The 21,150-nt window shown below is 37.5% G+C and overlaps 1 protein-coding gene across 1 annotated transcript in view; it reads left to right on the forward strand.

Annotated features, from left to right (window-relative positions):
• Positions 1-2,199: 2,199 nt before the first annotated feature.
• Positions 2,200-21,150, forward strand: part of LOC119784352 (rho GTPase-activating protein 6) — a 99,568-nt gene continuing 80,617 nt past the window's right edge. Inside the window, exon 1 of the mRNA XM_038286391.1 lies at positions 2,200-2,769. Coding sequence (XP_038142319.1) covers positions 2,305-2,769 — 465 coding nt within the window. The 5' untranslated portion in view covers positions 2,200-2,304. The remainder of the gene's footprint in view (positions 2,770-21,150) is intronic.

A 21,150-nucleotide genomic window follows, 5' to 3' on the forward strand; every position in this document is an offset into this window, starting at 1 on the left:
GCAGCTTCTGCATTTCACCTCCTCCCACACACTGTTTTTAGAAGGGTCAAATTTATCTCTGTTGTTATCAGTGTCTTGTCATGCTGTGTTATTTGCATGCGCGTGTGTCATGTGGTGCTGCTTCATGAGCCCACTAATCAGTGGGCCCTGAACTCAGGGGGGGCCTCCTACTGTCTCTTCTCATTTTTAGCATTTTTCACACATGCCACACATGCTTCCCTACACCTATATAATCTTTCTTTTTCATGTACCATTTCACTTTAACAAACTAAAGCTGATGAACTCTTTTGTGCAACATCTGGCACACAGTTCATTACCGCAGTGCCTTTCAAAAGTATTTATACTTGAAGTCGTATTTCATCATGTTACTACAACAAATGTATTTATTAGGAATGTAGTTTACTTAAAAAAAAAAAAAAGTAAAAGCGATGTATTGGACTTGGTTTTCAAGTTTGAAGACATTTAGCTTCCCATCCAGGAAGCTTTTTTTCTATTCAAAATGTCCAACAAAGGCTTGCTTTTGTTTTGAAAACATGCAAATTGGAACGTTTTGATTTTTTTCCAATCAAGGCTTTGTTTAAAAACAAGGCTTTGTTGGGCTACTCGAACTCAACACTATTCCTGACATTCTGAATTGAAAAAGCTTCATGGATGGGAAGCAAAACATCAAACTCAGAAACCAAGTCCTGCGGATTGCTTTAAATTTTGTTTGGAATGACTATGACCTGGATGACTGAGAACTTTCCCCAGCATTTTACTTTGAAAAGCATTTTTTTTTTTTTTTGTAGAAAAAATGTAAATGGTGTTTCTTTAAATGTTGTCTTGTTGTGAGGAGGCGTTTTCAAACACTCAGGTAGAGCAGATGGGAAAATGAATGGAACTAAACACGTGGCTACTACACTGCAGATTTTGGATGCAACTCACCCTCAGGTGATAGTTTGAGGTGGGCTGGAGAAGGGAAACATACGGAAAAGGAAAAAAAAAAGTCAGAGTTCTGAGAAAAAAATGTCAGTATTCTGAGATTAAGGTCAGAATTCTGAGAAAAAAATGTCAGAATTCTGAGGGAAAAAGCCAAAATTCTGAGATTAAAGTCAGAAACTATAGAAAATAGTCAGAATTCTGAGATTAAAGTCAGTATTCTGAAACAAAGTCAAAATTCTGAGATTAAAATCTGAATTCTGAGAAAAAAAACGTCAGAATTCTGAGGAAAAAAGCCCAAATTATAAGATTAAAGTCAGAAATTATGAGGAAATAGTCAGAATTCTGAGATTAAAGTCAAAGATTAAAGTTAGAATTACGAGAAAAAAAGTCAGAATTCTGAGAAAAAAAATCAGAATTCTACGATAAAAATGTCAGAATTCTGAAAAAAAAGTCAGAATTCTGAGATTAAAGTTAGAATTACGAGAAAAAAGTCAGAATTCTGAGAAAAAAATCAGAATTCTGAGATTAAAGTCAGTATTCTGAGAAAAAAGTCAGAATTCTTTTTAAAAATTTTTTCAGTGGCCCTAATCCTCTTCCATAGAAACATTCAAAAAACTCTGCAGAGTAGTAAAATTCTGTAAGGCACCTCTGCCAAAAGTTTGAACCTCAGAGGATACAAATGTTTGCCACTCTTCAAAATGTTTTCACTCATAAAATAAAAGAATAAAAATCATGTCCAAATTACTTTTCAATTCACATTTACTTCTGTTTTGGTCTCCACCAAACATCTAATAATTAAATACTGTGGTTACAATGCATACAAAGCATAAATGCAACATAAAAAAGGTAGAAGTCAATAATCCCATAGCACACATATTGTCTGGCTAATAATAGAAGGAGGAAGGCTTCCCCTGATAGGCCTATTATTGCCAGACAGGTGGATTATTGACAGAGGAGGATTAATACTCCTATTTTCATCTGTGCACGACTTACTGCCTGTCTGACAGCTGATGAATTCTATAGCTAAAGTGCTTTATATCAGCTCCAGATATGTTATAATATAGATTTTATTATTTAATGGACCGATTTCAGTGGATAATGGTTTCGATCAGATTATTTATTTAATTACAACTGCAGAAGTAAGGTTTAAGCTGGCAGATATACTGTGTTTTTTTTTTTTTTTTTTTTTTTACCACCTCCCTCTACATACTCACGCCCATTCCTAAAACGAGGCAAAAAGGAGAGGAGAAGTTGATCACCCTTTACGCATCGCCTCCAGCTCCTCATTAGCTTTTATCTTATTAATGGAGCAGGTTTAAAAACCTTTTCCTTTGCAGAGGAGGCTTTAGAAGGTTGTTGAGGCTGATCCAAAGTTTGGGAGACATGTCAGCCGCGCAGGGACTCCTGAACAGCGTCTTTTCCTGCTCATCCCCTGCTTCCAAAGCCATAGCCAAGAGGAGACTGCGCCAAACCCGCAGCCTGGACCCTGCAATCATCCGGCACTGCGGCACCGGGACCGATGGGCAGTTTACGGCTGCGGACGCAGGTGCGCCACAGAATGCCAAGCTGGCTTTACGCACCAAGATCCCCAATCTGAAAGAACCCATCACACCATCGCTCTCCTCTCCTTCGATACCTACATGCGTTTCTCCATCCTCTAATTTCCACTTCGACTACGAGATCGCCAAGCGCCCAAAAAGGAATACCGCGGGGGATTTACCGTTTATGGTGAGGGGATCCAGCGCTGCGCCTTCGGGGAGCACCGGCGCGCTCTTCTCGCCGCGGAGGTGGCTCCAACGGAAAGTGCAGCCATCCTGCCCTCACGCCTATATTGTGTGGAAATCAGAGGTAAACACACCAAGATGGTGAAACTTAAACTTGGTTATTTATACAGTAAAATGCAAAGGAACAATATGTTTCTCCTTTAATTTTTCCACATTTGTCACTTTTTTTTCCTTTTATCCCTTTCACACATACTACACTGAAAACTTTATTTATCTGTAAAATGTGGTATTATTTCGGCTTTTATGAATGCACCCTTCATGACAAGCTTATCTTCACTTCTCCTCTAAAAGAAAAAAACATTCCCTTAGCATCTTGCTGCTACCACCATGCTTTACTGTGAGAACTGTGCATTTCATTTGAAAGGCATTTATAGTTTTTAATTTTCTTCATCTGACCAGTGCATCCCTTCCATGTTTGCTGTGTCCCCCACTATAGTGCTTCTGGAAACCTTTAAAATCATCGTTACACATGAAGCCATGTATTGTGGATTGCACAGCTTCTAGTTTTCCAATCAAAGCCAAAATCCCACCTGAGCGGTGAATCTCCGCTGCTCCTCCAAAGTTACCATAAACCTCCTGGGTGCTTCTGCCATCATTGCTATCCTCTTCTAACCTTTTAGGTCTGGGGAGTCCTCCACAGTTAAAGGCTCACATGTTTAAGATGCTTTCTAATTTAAAAATAACTGATTAGAAAAGGAGGTCAAGCTCTCCAGGTACCTGGTAACGGATTCTCCTGATTTGGACATAATTACACAGCAATGCACCCTGCATATGCATTAAAATGATTTATTTAGGAACATAGTAAGATGGTATTTGTGCAATACTCTTTTTTTCAGCAATTGATCAAATAAAACATCTGTTTTATCCTAACCTTCGGCATATATTAAACTAAACTTGCATTAAATTGCTCCAAAACTTTTCTCCCTAACTTATATGCTTTGTGTCTTCATCTTTTCAATGCCATTTTCTTAGCTAATGTTCTTTAATGGCTAGATGTATAATGAGATTACATTTTACAGGTTGATATTTTTTATTAGTTAGGTGTCTGGGCAGCATCATGGTGCTGGTATGCTTCTGTTTAACAGGGAAAATGAAAAGTAGATCAGAGTTGCAGCAATTTATACTAGAAAAGTTAGAAAAAAAATGACAAGTTTATTAAGGAGTAACGGAGTAAAACAGGTGGAACCAAAGAAGCTCTCCACACTTTCTAGATGTATATTTGCATAAATTGAATATATAAAATTTATGCCTGTGAAGGGAAAAAATGTGAAGATGTAGTGCAAGGCATGGTACCCAAGCGAAAGCAAAGGAAGTTTTATCCCAGGAGCTTTTAAGGATTAAATAATTCCAACAAAAGGTGCAATGAAGTGCAGCTAGTTTCTCCCCTGCTGCTGCCATCATTGGCTCGGGGGAACCTTTTGTCTTCCCAAGAACTTCAAACTGAGTGTGAATGAAGAGCAGGCAGGTATGAAATCCTAACCAAAACATACTTGGTTGACTTATTTTAAGTGAAGTAGGAGGGGGGTGCTTTGCAGGCTACATACTTGGCATGAGTTCACTTGTACTGGTGGAAAGGTATGGCGATATTACTCCCTAAGAAAAAAGAATGGGGGGATATTTTCATTCTCCTCTTAAGTTTTATTGTCTTTGCGCCGAGCGTGATGCATGCGGGTGTACGTGCAGCGCTCATTTACTCTGAAGAAGGTTCTCACGGCTGGGAGAGGTCGCGGGATCAAAAACCACACTGCTCTTGAATAGCTCTCCCATCCGTATTAGCTTCATTCCCTGCTCTGCTCCTCGTGGTGCAACTCTCTTGCTTGTTTACACACTCACACATACACATGCATCAACTCTGGATTTGCAGAGAACTTCCCACCACTTTAAGTGTATTTTCCATGCGCCCCCCGATAAGGCCCACCAAGGCTCGCATGAGGCCGTCAGTGTGAAGTCATTAGTCCAATCTGGACTGCAAAGTTATTGCACCTCAGGGTTTTCATAAAAATCCAGACCTAAGATGTTGCTGTTGGTGTGCTGGGATGTGTCTCACACTGTTGGGCATGGAGAAAAATGTATTACACGAGGGATAATCTAAGAATCTGAAAAGTATTGGTCAATGAGGACAGAACTGAGATACTTTAGTCCAATTAGGACATGCATTGAGTTTTTAAGAGAAACATTCTTTGCCGCAGCCATACTAGCACGAGGTGCCAGACGCCTCGGCTGTAATCTGCATACCAGCATTGTTTTTCAGCTCTAGCGGAGGCTCGTTCTATTTGCTGTAATGCTGTCTGCTGATCGGGGGAAACATTGGTCCACATCCAAGTGATAGCTTAGGAATGAGTGTGCCAATCCAGCGCTACTTATCTCTACCTGCACTATTTAGATCTCCATTTTCTTGGAAAAAAAGGATAAATTGTCTTTATAGGATAAGAAATGTAAACGAAGTCCAAATAGTTGTGAGCTTCACCTTTTGGTATTATTCTAAATTCCCGAAATACCATAAATACATATGCTACAATGTTTAAGGCTTATAATTAATACAATTCCAACATCTAGGTTTTCAAAACTATATTAAATAAGATATTATAAGAATGTTGGGGAAAATGGATGGAGCATAAAGCCGATAGTTGTTGAAATGTTTGATAAGGATGGTAAGCCACAATACCTGCAGAAGAGGTTGTTTATGAATTTAGGGGAAATATTTGTGCAAGAAAGTGTCAATTTGCACAAGGAAGGTGGTTAAGTGCAGTAATTGCTGTGTTACGAATCTGTTTTTTAAGAGTATTAAAATTAGTAAATGCCCAGTGCATGCTTAATGCCTGCATAGTACATTATTCTATGAAGGTATGCAATCTTTGGGAGAGTTAGGGGAGTTGTGGCAGAGGTCCTAGAGGTTCTGAGTTCAAGCCCCGCTCCAACAGACTGCCACTCTGGGTCCCCGAGAAACCTAAACCCCCACACTGCTCCCCGGGCGACGCACAATGGCAGCCCACTGCTCCCCAATAGGATGGGTTAGATGCAGAGAGTGAATTTCATTGCTTTGTACTTGTGACAATGCAATGACAATAGAATTGCACTCTTTTATTCTTCTTTGTGCGTTATAAACTGGCTGAAAAGACATCATGGTATGCATCCCAAAAAAAGATTACATTTGGTTGAGAAGTGACGGGTGAAATGCTGTAACGTTCATTTTGTTGAAAAGACGTTGATAGCCCAACTTTCAAAGACTATTATCGGACTAAATTTAAACCACATTGTACGGGCTAAACACGACCATATTTTCAAAAACTGTATCTGGACTAAATCAAGACTTTGGCGGGATGACCAGATTTAGCCATAAAAACAATGTCTAGATGACGTCTAGTGTTTTTAGGGTTGATCACTAGTGTCCAAACAATTTCTTTAGGTCCAACACAGCTGGAGAGGAAATTTCTACAGAATCAGATCCAATCAAACATAAGGTAGACAACATCAATGAAACAGAGGTATACTTCTACACTAGTGAAGGGAGAAATACTGAAACTGAAAAGAGGAATTTTAAAAAAGACTGAAGAGAAAGTCCAAGAACAGACATTTGAGTTTGTGTTTGATAGTAACAGCAAAATCTATGGCAAACAAAAATTAGAAATATATCCCAACTTGGGTAATGCTGCCTGTTGGTTCTTTTGCTTTGTTTCTGTCTGCGAGTATCAAAAGTCAGTTGTTCAAAACTTTGCTGTCAGCGCAAATAGGAAAACTGCTCATTCAGTCGTAAATAGGGTGAAAAAAGCGAAACCATCACATATATCTATATCTAAAGTTAAAAACACAATATATACATTCATTACACATGATTGACAAAATTCCAACATTTTATCTTGTATTTTGATAACTGTTATAGATAATGTCAATGTCTCTTTTGCAGAAATAAGCTCCCAGAATGATGCTTGTACTTATATTGACATTGGGAAATTTGACAAGAAAAAACTGCTTTTTTCGTGAACTTTAAACAGACTTGAGTGTGGGTGTCCATTGGGCAACTCTTAAATGATTCACTACCAGATTATGTTTGACCACATCTTCATGTTTATTATTTATTTCGCCAAACCAAAAACAATAAGTTTTCCATTGTTTGTACTTTTATAACGCTGCAATCCTAATTTAGGGACATTAAGACAAATGTAAAAGTTTATTTCTTCCCAGCGAATAAAGTAATATATAGCTTTGACTCTAAACTATAGCGATAAAAGTCAAAATAAGAAATGAACTCTTAAGAAGATAAAAAACAAGATAAATTATCCTACAATTCTAGATCTAAGTTTTCTTTCATCTTGGTAACGATCAAATAACTTATTCTGCAACTGTAGCTGGAATTCTAACAGACACGTTTTAATATGCAGTCAATGTAAATCAAGGGAATTACAAGCCAAATATTTGTTTTAATTGAACAGCTGATTGTAAATTCTTTAAATGTATACACTGTAAATTGTGCGTCCACGCTTCAGAAGGCAACCTGCCCAGATTTGTATAGCCGTATGCCTTTTTATGGAGATAGACAAGGGCAGAGAGGCACGGAGATAAATAGTGGAAGAAAGAAACATAAATTAAGGCATAACAGTTTAAAGAAAGCAGCATCTGACGGGTGTAATGTTTGTGATTGGTTTCCATTAACGCATTTTCCATGTAAAAAAAAAAAAAAAACAGTGATACAGAAAAAGATGCTGTTCGGCTGTACTTTTACATCCCTGCTATCGGTGATGATTACTTCTGGCTCTAAAGTAGGAAATCATATCAACACTTTTGAAATAGCTGGAACAGAAAAACAGGTTATTTTGGGACACGTGTGAGCACTATTGCATCGGAATATCCAGCTTTGGTCTGGAAAGGATATGTTTAACCTACTGCTAACTTTTATCAGTACTATGTCCACACAAGTCATAATAAAAATCCAGTAAAATCGTGCAGTAACAGCCAGATTTTCAAACAAGCTGGTTGGTGAGTTATCACAAAACTGGAAACGAACAATGAAAAACCATCTGTAAATCAATGTGATCAGAAATATCATCATTTTTATGTTGTGAATTGAGCTTTTTTGGTTTGTATTTTTCCCAAAGCTTATGAGTTTTACATTTACTTTGTCTGATAACATTCCTGCCAAAAATGCAACATAGGTCCAACCAAAATGGAGCCTTAGTTAATATTTTTCAGACAGCTGGAGGGGCATTTAGGAGGAACTGCAAGCAGTCTGCACAGCCCCATGCTTTTCAATGGGATCTAACTAAAACGGACATCATATAACCTTTTTTTGAATCGTACGTCAATCCGATCAGTTATGTTTTATAACTAACATGTCAAACAAACAGTTCATTACTATACAGTAGCAGAAAGTTTTGGTAAGATTACATAAAAAAAGTTATTAGATCAATTTACTTGACTTTTCCAAAAAAGTATCCAAGTTAGTGACTCAGTTACTACCCAAACAAAGTAAGTATTTACAGTCAAAGTAACTAAGCAGGTATTGTTTATAAACTTTTATTTCATGAAGAATTTGGATAACTTTCCTGTTATTGGAACATTAAATACAACTGAAAGTCTAATCGTTAAATTATATGGAGTTTGATATTTATTAATACAGTTAATATCTGATAATCAAAAGGACTACATATCTAAAAAAAAAAGTGCATTTAATCTGCACCATTTTGGTGTGCATGATGGGACAAGTGAGTTGGAATGTATTTATGAAGCTTGGATTGTCATAACCGAGGGGATTTTCTTTGGCCCATATGCAGGAAACCACCTGCAGGACTCAAAGGATTAAGTTATCTTAACGTTTATTCATGAGAAACGTAATCTGAGCTCGGGTTCAGATTGATCCACAGCTTCTGAAACAGAGAGGGAAAGTTATCGGGGGTTCGGGAAGAGCATTAATCCAAGTGGGGAAAAGAACGTGACGACATTTACTGTTGATGAGGAGCCGATCTCGGAGGGGGGCTTGGAGACAGGAAAGAGGGGTTTGGAGAACACATGGTGGAGAGCGGGCAGGCAGATGGAGTAAGTTCTTTCCCCCCAGGCTCCATCTTTCCCCCCAGATGGAGCCTGGGGGGAAAGAACAACAGGATGAGCAGGAGCACAGGTGAGTCAGCCTCAGTCTGACTGCATGGATTCAGACCTCAGGGCGAGTTCACTCTGGGAGAGAGGCTTGATTTGACCAACTAGGTAGGACCATCAGGCGGTGAATGGTAGTCCAGCTGCTCCTTATAAGTGCTGCGCCAGATGAAACACAGGTGTGCCACCTGTCAGGTTGACACGCCCGCCAGTGAAGATCTGTAGGGAAATCAAAGTCTCAATCAGCCACAAACAGACACCATGACATGGATCAGTTTTTGTTTATAATTAAAGAACGATAAAGCTAATTAGATGATTTACAATAGGGCTGGGCGATATGGAAAAAATCATATATCACGATATGGACTATTTTATATCACAATAACGATATATATCGAAATATGCTCCAATTAAGTACATTTTCAGCAAATCTCTGAAAAATATGACAAAACTATAATTGCAAAAATATAATTGCTTACTTTTTCTATTTTATTTTGAAGTGACATTTATAGAACTGTCACAAAAAAAAATTTCTTCATCTTGGGTTGCCTGTGTAGCTGTCTCTGTTTGTTGCGACCACGGGTTTAATACTTCAGCCTCCTGCGTCTCCATCTCTCATGAGTTAAGTAACGTAAAGCATGTCGGAAACCCACGTGTGACTCAAAAGCCGCAAAGAAGCATCATGTTGCAAAACCACAGGACGGCGCCTCTTTGTGGATTAAAAAAAAAATATATTGTTTATCACTTATAAGCTGTGTGTAGGCTACGTGGCTACACTAATACGTTCATCGTAGTCTACCATGGGAAATATTTGCTTGAATATGAGATACAATTGTGTTAGAAACGATAGAAAGGATGGAATAGAATTAGCACGATAGACACTTTTCTATCATCCGTACGATATGTATCGTCTTATCGCCCAGCCCTAATTTACAAATATATATTTTTTGAAAGTTGACAAACTTCAACTGGTTAAAAACAGTTTGGAACGGTTTGCAATAAGATTAAACAAAATTAATCTTCCGGAAAAATATTGAATTAAACAAAATAAAGGGCAACATGTGTGCAGCCAGGTTTTAGTTAGCGGGTAACGGTCTGAGGAGTTTCTTTGGATTAGAGGCTCTTCTAACTTATGTTTATAAAGGTCTATTCTTGTACATAATGAGCAAATCATACAAAACATTTAGCCTTTGACTTCAGCAAGTGCTTTTCATTAGGAACACTTTCATTTAATTAGTTGCTCCTGCTCCATTGTCTCTCTTTTCAGTGTTTAAAGCGTTAGGAAATGAGCAACATTGCAGTTTCTCAGCCTATCAGCGTCACGTATGTGCATCTCAGCTCCCTGCTCGTCCCTGCAGTAAACATCTCTCCCTGCTGCAAATGGAGAGCACTTATGAAAAGTCACTTTGATTGATGGAGTAGTAGTAATGCACTGCGTTAGATTAATGTAGCAGGATTACCAATATGTCAACATTTATTTGCCAGCTTAATTTTTCAATGAAAAACCCAACATAGTTATTAACACCATTATAATTAACTCCCTTGTTGTCAAAACTGCAGGCAGCCATTTTGAAATCTGATGAAGAGGTTTGTTGTACACCTCAAAGTCAGAATTTAAGCCTTAAATGAATTTCCTTTTAACCTTACACACACTTTTAATCAACATATTTGCTGAACCTGTTATGCATCCTTCTGTAATGATGCCTAAGTAGAGCCCTGCGGAGCAGCTATCTCTGTTGTAAATTCTTGGTTTTATCTTTATCCTCAGGTCTCACTGAAATATCTTGGGAGTTTCAACTCCCTAAATTTTTTATTTTATTTTTTTTGTCTGCGGGATGCAAGCTCTGAATATGCAAACATAATTGGCACTCATATTAAAAAGTAATGCATATTTCTTAACTCAGCAGCTGTGCTAGTTGTAAAAATAAGCAATTTGGGGTAAAGAAATTGGAAATGAATTAGCTATATAAATATAATAAGCATACTAGCAGCAATTTGATTTGGAAAGCTTTTCTCTTTTAATAAATTATCTTTGGAGGAGTGCTTCTTGTCTTTCAGATCTTTGTCTGATCCAAGATAAATCTAAATTAGATGCTCTTTCAGCCAGCTTTTTAAAACTTACTGCAATTGCAATACTGATTTGAGGACCGCTGATATCTCGAATCATACAAATCACAACAGTTGCCCATCTTGACCACGGGCCAGCCGTTGGTATACTAAGCATGCAATATTGTAGTGTTAATCATTTGTTGATGCTGGCAGCACAACCGCTGCTTGAATTTCAAGAATGCTTCCCAAAGTCAATATACCTCATCTGCTAATTCTGTTATTGTCAACCCAAAGCCCCTTAATTGGTTCAATTATGCCAATGAAGCTTAACTAAAGAAGGGGGGGGGGGAGGGGCGGCTGTATGAAGAAGATACGTTAAGAAATGATGGATTCTTGGAAAGACTTCAGAAACAAACCCTTGAACTTCTGAACCTGACTGCTGTCCATTTTAACTTTCCTCCCCTATTTCCTCCCTATGTTCCCTAAAATTGATGAGGCTGCGTTGGAGGAACAAGACCTTAACAGGCTGACATCTGTGGAATGTTTATTGCTGAAACAGCCAAGGAAAAAAAAAAAACAATAAAATCAGATAAATATGGGCAGTTCTGCCAACATTCAGTAGCCATACTGATATAGATATGCTTGCGCTTATAGACTGAAGGTTTCTGCTGCATCAGGAAAAGGGCTTCAGTGCAGTAGATTACAAGATCTAGTTCAAGGAGTCAAGCATAGGATGTCAACACGGTGTTGCAAGAGCCCCCATCAAAACACTAAAACGTGATGAAATACAGCTTGGTTTTCTTGGCTCGAGACGCTGAATTGTGGACCAGGCAGTCAGACCTCACAGCTGTGTAATTTGAGTTTATTTAAGTTTTGTCAGCTAAATAAGGAAATTCAGGATTATTTCACATTGGATTAATGGCTTTAAATCAAGCAGTTTTAAAAGCAGACACAGATCAAACCTACTTTTCTGATGGTTTTAACAAGCTTGATTACTGCCAGTCTCTGCATAAAAGAAAAAATAAAATTAAATAAAAAAAAAAATCAAAAAATTCAACCTCTCCGGAAACAGAAAGCTGAATTGAAGATAGAAGAAAACAACATATCAACAATAGTTACAATTCAAAAGCTTTAGAAAAAATTATTATGATGCTAGCAGTGTAACTTTAGGATTTGTTTGACTCTTTTAGACATCAGTTATTCACCAAGAAATTGGTTATCATCAAAAATCCCCAAATCTCTCTGAATAACTAATATTTTGCAAATGACTTGGCTATAGATTCACCGCAAGAATGTGGAAAACAAAAAAACAACAAAAACTTGTTACGTTTTTTGCACCTAGGGTGGCAAAATCAGCTTTTATACACAGGTACACAGTTTGTTTTTCCAAAAAGCTGTTGCAATTGTATTTTATTTTATTTATTATCATGTAAAACCTTTAAGTGTTTAAAAATGATGAAACAGACACATATTTAAGATGAACTATACCTTCAAAAGCAATCTCTAAGGAAAACAGCTTTTATCATCTCAGCTATACCGGACAGAATGATGACAAATGAAAGGAATTCATCCAGACTAATTAATATGAGCAAAAACATGCAGTTTCACTTTGAAATAGAATGTTTGTATTCACAATATTTCTACTCTACCTTCAGAACTATTTCTGCCTGATTAGACCAGTCCATCCTGGTTAGATGACCTTTATTAGTAAATTTCCCCTCCTTGGGGACGCTCTGGACATATGCCAGCAGTCAGTAAATGAATGTAGTTTGATTATGGTGCTTATTAGGTTTAATTGCCCTGGAAATACTAATAGACAGAAAGGGTGCCTGCATTCCTTAAATATATCAAAATAAGAACATGTGATCTATATTTAGAATTATAACTTCCTTAAGCTTTTATCCAAATTTTATTGGATGGTTGATAAACCTCAGTAGGCTAGAATCAGTGTAGTTTGTTTACTCTACTTAAATTTACAGTTGGGGCTGCTCAGTCAGGCAGTGGTTAGCACTGCTGCCCTTCAGCAAGAAGGTTCTGGGTTTGATTCCCGGCCCAGGGTCTTTCTCCTTAGGTGTGAGTGTGTGCGTGAATGGTTGTTTGTCCTGTTTGTCTCTGTCTTGCCCTGCGATGGACTGGTGACCTGTCCAGGGTGTACCCCGCCTCTTGCCCATTGACAGCTGGAGATAGGCACCAGCACCCCTCGCGACCCCACTTGGGATTAAATGTGTTAGAAGATGGATGGATGGAAATTTACAGTTGCTTGTTTTCAAAATCCATAGTCAATTTAACCCGCGTTTGTAGCATATAACATCATAATCGAGCTGCAGTGATGCTATTTTATCTTAATATAATGCAATATAAGAAACAACTTTTTTCTTCATGGGTCCAAACACAGAGAAATGAAAATTATTTTGTAAGGACTTGTTTGTGAAGTATGTGAAAGGTTCTTTGTTTTAACTAATGCATGGGTATTGGGATAAAGGATTTAAACTGTACACTCTACTACTGTGCCCTCAAAGAGAAAGTTATTTTTTTATCTTGATGCTGTGCTTGTTAATTTATGGTTAAACAAGCAAAGTCATTAAGTGCTACTGTATGGTAAAGCGACTATTATTAGCTGGATGATTAAAGAAGTTGTCTCACTCTCTGTCAATTGAAGCCATTGTAAGAAATGTTTACCTGGTCTACTGCCCTCTAAGGTCACACTATGGTCAAGGATTGGTCTAGGGAAAGATTAAAGTGATAAAGATTTTAAGACCCAGGTAAAACATCATGATGCAGTTTCAATCGATTGTTTCAGGGGTAGTACCGCTTTGCAATTGGAGTCAATACAAAGATGAAAAAAAGCACCAAAAAGAACGTTTTGGTCTTAAAATGTAGCCGTGCACCTCCACTTGTTTAACTACTTCCCCCCCAAACTATAATCTTAAGTTATAGTTGTTCATTTTCTTTTTCTTTAGTGGCTATTACCTTAAACATGCACCTCCCCTCTTCCTGCTTTAAGTAAACTGGGACAGGATTCTGATTTACTCCCCCCCAAGACCAACTGTTGTAACCATGCCAGAGTACAGGTCCATTTCCATGGTCCTGGTTAGGGTTTACACTGATGTGATCTGCTATAGAGAACAGACTCTGGCTCGGTTAAAAGCTTCCTAAAATGACTACTCTGAGCATGTGCGATGAAGTCAGACAAGCAGTCGTAAAACATGTTTTAAAGATGTGTATTAGCATTCTTTAATGATTTAAGGATAGAAATACATACTTTTAGTACCGTAGTTACATTATTTATGGCAACTTGGATGAATATCTGCTTGCAAAAGCGCAAATGAACTGATGGTACGGATCTTTCTTCTGGTATGGATCCGGTACTGTAGTAAACAGGAAGTAGTTGCCTCTACTTCCTGCTTACTACAGCCATGCATCACGACATAATAAACACTTTGGGCTGCTTGTAAATTTGCTTTGAACCAAATGGAAATGCAAATTTCAACTTTTTTTGTTTTTTTTTACTTTGAAAAGGTAACTTAAAACTTGAATTTCAGTTGGATGGAAACACGGCTTTTGGTCAGTTGGTCTCCTACAGAACTTAAAAATCTAAGAAATTTTGAATTTTATTTATTTTTACTATTTTCTGTACTTGCTAGGAAGGGACAAGTTTGTAGTTATAAAAATAATATTTATATTTTAAGGATATCTCTATAAAAAGAAGATGTAGTGCATATCTTGGCACGATTAATCGCTACTACATTGTGTAGAAAGAGATCAGATCCCAGAGGTCAAGGAAATTGTTGATTTAAAAGTTGATCCAATACTTTTGACCCATGAACTAATCAGAAAAATCAAATAGTTCAGAGCACACACAAGCTATTTTAAGGCCATTAAACGATGATGGCATTAACTTGTGTCTGAGAAAGTCTCCAAACACGTTGTAAAATATGTGTGAAAATATGTTTTATGCCTCGACTCATTTGTGCTCAGTAATGCAATCCCTCTCAGGGCCATTTTTTGACAAGTTTCCATGATACGCTGCTGAAAAGAACCATATGAAACAGCGGGGTTTGTTTGGCACTGTTTTGGTTCGAAGCAAGCTCTCATCTCCTTTGGGACATTTTCTCAACAATGAAGGAAAAGCAAGCGGCCTGAAATAGAGACGGCTAAAAGGTAAACATTAATTTCCGCAGCCAGAATCTTTCTGTCTGTTGCAGATTAAACCTCTCCTTTGGTTCAAAATCAGCAGTGTCAAGTTACTTTTCGTGTCGACCAATTCACTTACGGGTGCTTGGGTACAGTGGGTGGATGATCCCATTTTGAACCTTCTTGTCTAATATCTAGTCATCCATCCTTATGTGTATTTTCTGTGTGTATTACACAGATCCTAATGTTCACTAATGTTCTCCCTAATCTGGTTTGTCATGGGCCAGAGGGGGGTACAAGGATATCGTGCAGTCATCTGAGGCAGTGTATAAACTGTGCTGATATGATACTCACACTGAGTGAAAATGTTTCGTAACATCTCAAAACACACTTGGATTAATCTTGAAAAGATTAACTCTGACAAAATGAAAGATTAAGTTAATCACCGCACAAATACTTCATTTGTAAATTCTTTTTAATACGCCTCCTTACATCATGGCTTGATGTTGCCTTTTGGGGTTTTGGCACACCTTGAATCAGTGGAAACTGTGTATACTTGCTTGGGTTAATAATTACTATAGTATGTACAACTATAGTGCAATTCAAAGATGCAAACAAGAAAATAATCTAAAAGTCACACAGAAAGGCCCACATCTGCACAAGGAAAATAGTTTTAGCAGTTTCCTGAAGGCACCAAATATTCTGATCCTATGAGAAGAATGAAGCGGGAAAAAAAAAAAAAATCCCTTGAAGGTTAAACGTACGCTATGGTATGAGAAATATATAAGCCCCTTGCTTTGATCATATAAAAAAAATTACATTACATACACATTTTTGGTCTCTGTCCTATTTTCTTAAGAGAAAAAAAGAAACAAATGAATAAAGCTGTTATTAAGATTGATTTAACAGAGCAGAATGCATTAAGGTGACATAACTTTAAAAGTAAATAGTATGGCACAGCTTAAAGCAGAGTTACACAAAAACTATGGCTCCGTAATTATATCCGTTTTAAAATTAGTTATGAAAAATGAATGTCTGTTTTTAAGGTTCTCTACAAGGTCTCATAACAAAAAGTTTGGACACAAGAGTCAGCATGTGTGCATTTCCTTTCGATGTCTATGCATGCAAATTCTAAGGAGTTAAAACAAGTGTTTTTCAGTAGGAACAATAAACAAACCTCATTGTGTTTAATTAAAACGTTTTTCAATCTGCTACAAATACTAAGGTAATTCTAAAACTTAATGTTTCCCTGTGGAATTGGTTTGATGTTGTTTAAAAGACTGTTTCTCTCTAAGACTTTAAATTGGAAAACACAAGATATTTTGCTGTGATATGGTATTGTATTCGTGAGTTAGGTAATGGCAACAAAAAAGATACAGTGCACCGTTTTTAATTTCTTTCCGGAAAGGTAATCTTTTTACATGGTGTAGTGCAGTCTTTTAAAAGAGGGTTTTGACTTAACCAGAACATGCATCATCAATGTTTCTTATTATAATAATTAAGCAAATAAACAAGAAATAGTTCATACACAATAATTAACATTTGATGGTTATTTCACAATGAAATCCTATGCAAAACTAGGGGCGTTCTTTAGGCATAAATCGGTTGCAATGAATTGAGAAATACCAATGTGAATACAGTCATTGTTTAAGCAAACATTAAAGATTAGGTCCACAAATACGGATGATTGTGTTTTGAAATGTTAAAGAAAAACCTTAGTAAACTTTTACATGCATAAGTGGTTTTAAAAGGATTCAGCCATTGAGTTTAAATTGCCTCTCAAAACAAAGACTTTGAGCCTCTACATACCAGGTGATTAACCAACAGTATGTGGGCACAAACTGATTCAAGTGCGCAGTGGAATGGCTTTTAGGTTAATTATTTACTAAATTCTAGCTTTGAAAAAAGAAACGTTGAAAGCTTCTCCTGCTGCAAGATGTCTCATTCAGTGTGTTTGTGTGCGTATAACAGATAAATACTTTCTGTTCATATCCTGTCTCACTGCTCCGACATTAGCCCAAAGGAAAATCAAAATTTGTTCTTGATTTTATCTGCTCATCTTTATTATCTTAATTTTAAATTAGATTAATAAAAAATACCACTAAATCCAGATATTTACTTGTCCTTAATACCAATGTATGTCTGTTGTATTAAGGAAAATATCACACCCACCATTATGGTCTTCTGTGTATGGTATTCATCTTAAGCGTCATTGCACGTATGTATATATATATATAAAAAAAAAAAAAAATATATATATATATATATATATATATATATATATATATATATATATATATATATATATATATATATATATATATATATATATATATATATATATATATATACACATGTAAGCCAAATAATTTATAAATATTTAAAGTATTTGGTTTTTTTAAAGCTGATAGTGGATTTTAAAACTCCCATCACTTTGTGACAAACAAGAGACAATAGTAGTCTCTCCCAAAGTAAATCATATTACTGGCAGAAAACAAAACAATTCCAAAAACATCAAATTTATGCATCTTTACTGCAAACATCCCCTTTTATTAAAAAACGGATTAGCTGGATTTCAAACAGATCCAAAAGTTACTAATTGATAGAGAACTCAGGCAACTTGAATAGCTAAGCTTATGCATGCTCAAGTTGATCAAATACTTTAGATAAAGAAGAACTAAAGCAAACACGTAATAAGATTAGAAAACTAGAGCATTTTTGCTTTGGTACTATCGTGCTGTTCGTTGGTGTGCATGGGCCTCTTTCAGCATGATAGCGGGGACGGGGGGCATTGCCTCAGGGAATTATTTATTTGGAATTCCAGGTTGGAGCTTTTTCTCGATGCCCCAGGGCTGGCTACTGACTGAGTGACCCCCTGATGGCTTCCTCTCCTTTTTGCATAGTTCTATTTTCTCTGAGATGAAGCTCCCTGCTCATAGCTTAGGCTGCAGTTTATCAGCAATATGAATTTACATTGGATTACAGAGTTACTATATGCAAATAAAGCTGCACTTACACACACCTTATTTTCTGTAATAGTCAGAAAGAGAGGTAGTATTTACAGTTTAAAATGAACCTATAACGTTATTGTGTGCAGTGTTACACAATATAGGAATATTGCACTGTGGCATAATTCACATTTGATACAGCATGGCCACCATTGGTAATCTAGAACTCTCTATGAAGCAAGTTGATATCTTTTAGTGATATTTCTAGAATATTTAAAACATAATCCATCTTCAAATTCTTATTTTACCATGTTGAGATAAAGCCGGTGTCACAATCCCTAATAGGACCTTATCTTAGAGATTCTGCCAATTATTGGAATGCCTCTAATTAACTCAACTAGAGCGAAAATGATTGATACATTTGCAGACAGTTCAGAACTCCTCCCCTACTGTAACACTGATTTTGATAGACTCAACAATGAGCCAATAATGTCTTTGTAACAGTTTCATTGTTACAAAGATATTTTTCCATTATATAGACGCTATATCTTGGGCACCAATATTTAAGGACCCGTTCATGACCTCAGGATCATCCCAGTCTCACAAAAATGTGTTAAAATATTTTAATATACAGTAAATATACTCAATACTTCCAATATAATTGTCATCAAATGTATTTTGATGAGCAAATGTCCAAATGCTCATAGAATTATGAATGTACAATGTCTACCTGTTAGAGATAAATGCATCTATGTCCCCTATTCAGTTTATCATTACTGTCTGCAGATTTTTTGCCTTATATACTGTTGCTCTATTTGACACATACCGGTAATTTTCATTGAGAGCTTTTGTGGAGTCTGCTGAGCAATTCCTTTGAGTGGTGTTTGGAGATTTTAAAGTGTGTTTTAAGTATTCAAATCAATCCAGTTTATTTATATAGCACCAATTCACAACACATGTCATCTCACGGCCCTTTACAGTTCACCAGACCATGCAGTCCAATTTTCTATCTAAGGGAAACCAGTTGATTGCATCGACTCACTGACTCAAAGGCAATCCCTCACACCAAGCATGCTTGTAGCAACAGTGGAGAGGAAAAACTCCCTTTTAACAGGAAGAAACCTCCAGCAGAACCAGGCTTAGTGTGAGCGGCCATCTGTTGAGGCCGATCGAGGTTCAAGGAAGCAGACATATGGAAGAAGCCGACATATAGAATAAGTAATATGCGCTGTTATAAAAACTTCATTGAAGAGATGCTTTGATGTATTGCAAAGAGTAAGCAGAGACGGCAATGATTCAAACTAACTGTTAACAATCTCACAGCATTAATATATGCAGTTGATACCTACGAGGCTCAGCACACGGTGTAAAATAAAGTAGTGAGGTTAGTTTTTGAAGTGGAGCCCACTGGTTTAAGCAGATGTTGCTAGCATTATCATAAATTTGACCAAACAGTTTGATGACAAGTCTAACCCAATGCCACCCACTTTTCAACAGATTCAGCTAGGCTTACACTTGCTTGGCCAGAGATGGGCTCATACCCAAATAATCTTTGCACTCCTATTCCATCTGTGCTGACAAAACAAACAAAAACGTGAGCTGATTGAAGTGTGGTCATTCTGGTGAAATCTGCTATCACTTGCTTATATTTGCCACTGATTAATGACATTATTATTTGCAGAAAGTAATGGACAGGTAGGATGGCTTACCTCTACCCTTATGGCTATGCTTCACAGGGGGGTCCTTTTGAGAAATAGATCTAACTTTTCAATCAGTTCAAAAAGTCCCAAATAGCTCCTATTGTACCTTGAAATGGCAGTCCTCTTCCTCCCAAAGATTTAACAATAAGCTTGTGCCTAAAAATGTTTTTCAGCATTGGTGTTCTGCCTCACACTATCGGGTGAGAGAACCATCCATATTCTGACCTGTGCCATAAAGACAGCATGATTTGTCTATGTTCTGCACATTCTTCATGATCTCTAACCCTGTCTGGAAGTTTCCAGCCTCAGAATCTGCTGACAAATGCATGCTTTTGAGATGACTCATGAGAGGACTTTGCAGGCATAGCAATAAAGTGATCGAGTTGAATTTGAAAAAATAATACATTCAACTTTGCACAATTAGGTTGTGTTTGTAAGGCAGCAGGTTCTACTCCCAACTGTTTACTCATATACAGACTCTGGATATTTGACAGCAAGGTTTTGGAAAGCTTCAGGCATTCAACAAATTGCTTCTTCATAGAATTGCTTTTTACCAGCCATAATTCAGGATCCCCATGGAGTATAGACGTTGAGATGCATGGGCTGCTCCAAGACTCAAAGAGCAGCTCAGGTGGCAGTCAGACGGGAGACCTGACATCACCGCTTCTCTCAGTGGTGTCAGTTTTAAATCATTTTGTGTCATGCTCAGAACAAAAGGACCCATTGTTCGAGGCAGAGAGACATTTAGGTGGATAAAGAATGTGAGTCACTAACCTTATGGTTCAGTCCATGCCCAGAGGACGAGGTTGGTTCCAGCCAGTCGGCTGCAAACAAGATGCGGAGCGGGAGCCCCCCTTTGAGTCACAAATGCTAATGTGTGCGTGAGAATCCAGAGTGAGAGGCCAAAGCTGGTGTCGAGGACGGACCCAGGGGTCAGAGCCAGGAGATCAGAGGTCCGGAGGAAAATCCAGAGCGGTGTCAGGAGTTCCAGGTTTGGAACACCGGCAGAAACCCAACAGGAGTCCGGGGACAGGTTAGGCAAACAGATCAGACTTCTTGATTGCTTTTAGTTATATGAAGCTAGGCAGGTGAATGAAATGAATAAACAGGCCAGTCAGCAGTGCCAAGATCATGACACTTTGCTCATTGCACATTGAGTGGCATCACATTTGACCATGGATTCAGACTGACCAAGGGGGTATTAATTTACAGTCACAGGCAGCATCGCTCTGTAAGCACAAAGGCTCCATTGGACAGACAGTTCAATGCAAAACAGGAGATGATCAAATATTTTTCTTATGCCCCCAATGGGCCTTTTAGAGGCTATGGGTCCAGCTGCCCATACTTTTAATACAGTTCAAATGCAGACACTAGGATTGCCATGAAAGAATGTTCATATCCCCAGACAACTATAAGAACTCTGCAGCTATATGTATGCATTATTTTGGTGAATCAACACTTTTTGAAATTTCTGCATAAACTACTGACACTCTGAAACAAATCTAATCTCTGCCATATCACAGATGCACT

Source organism: Cyprinodon tularosa, unplaced genomic scaffold (assembly GCF_016077235.1).
Source record: "Cyprinodon tularosa strain WSP-4 unplaced genomic scaffold, ASM1607723v1 ctg1, whole genome shotgun sequence".
Taxonomy (NCBI): domain Eukaryota; kingdom Metazoa; phylum Chordata; class Actinopteri; order Cyprinodontiformes; family Cyprinodontidae; genus Cyprinodon; species Cyprinodon tularosa.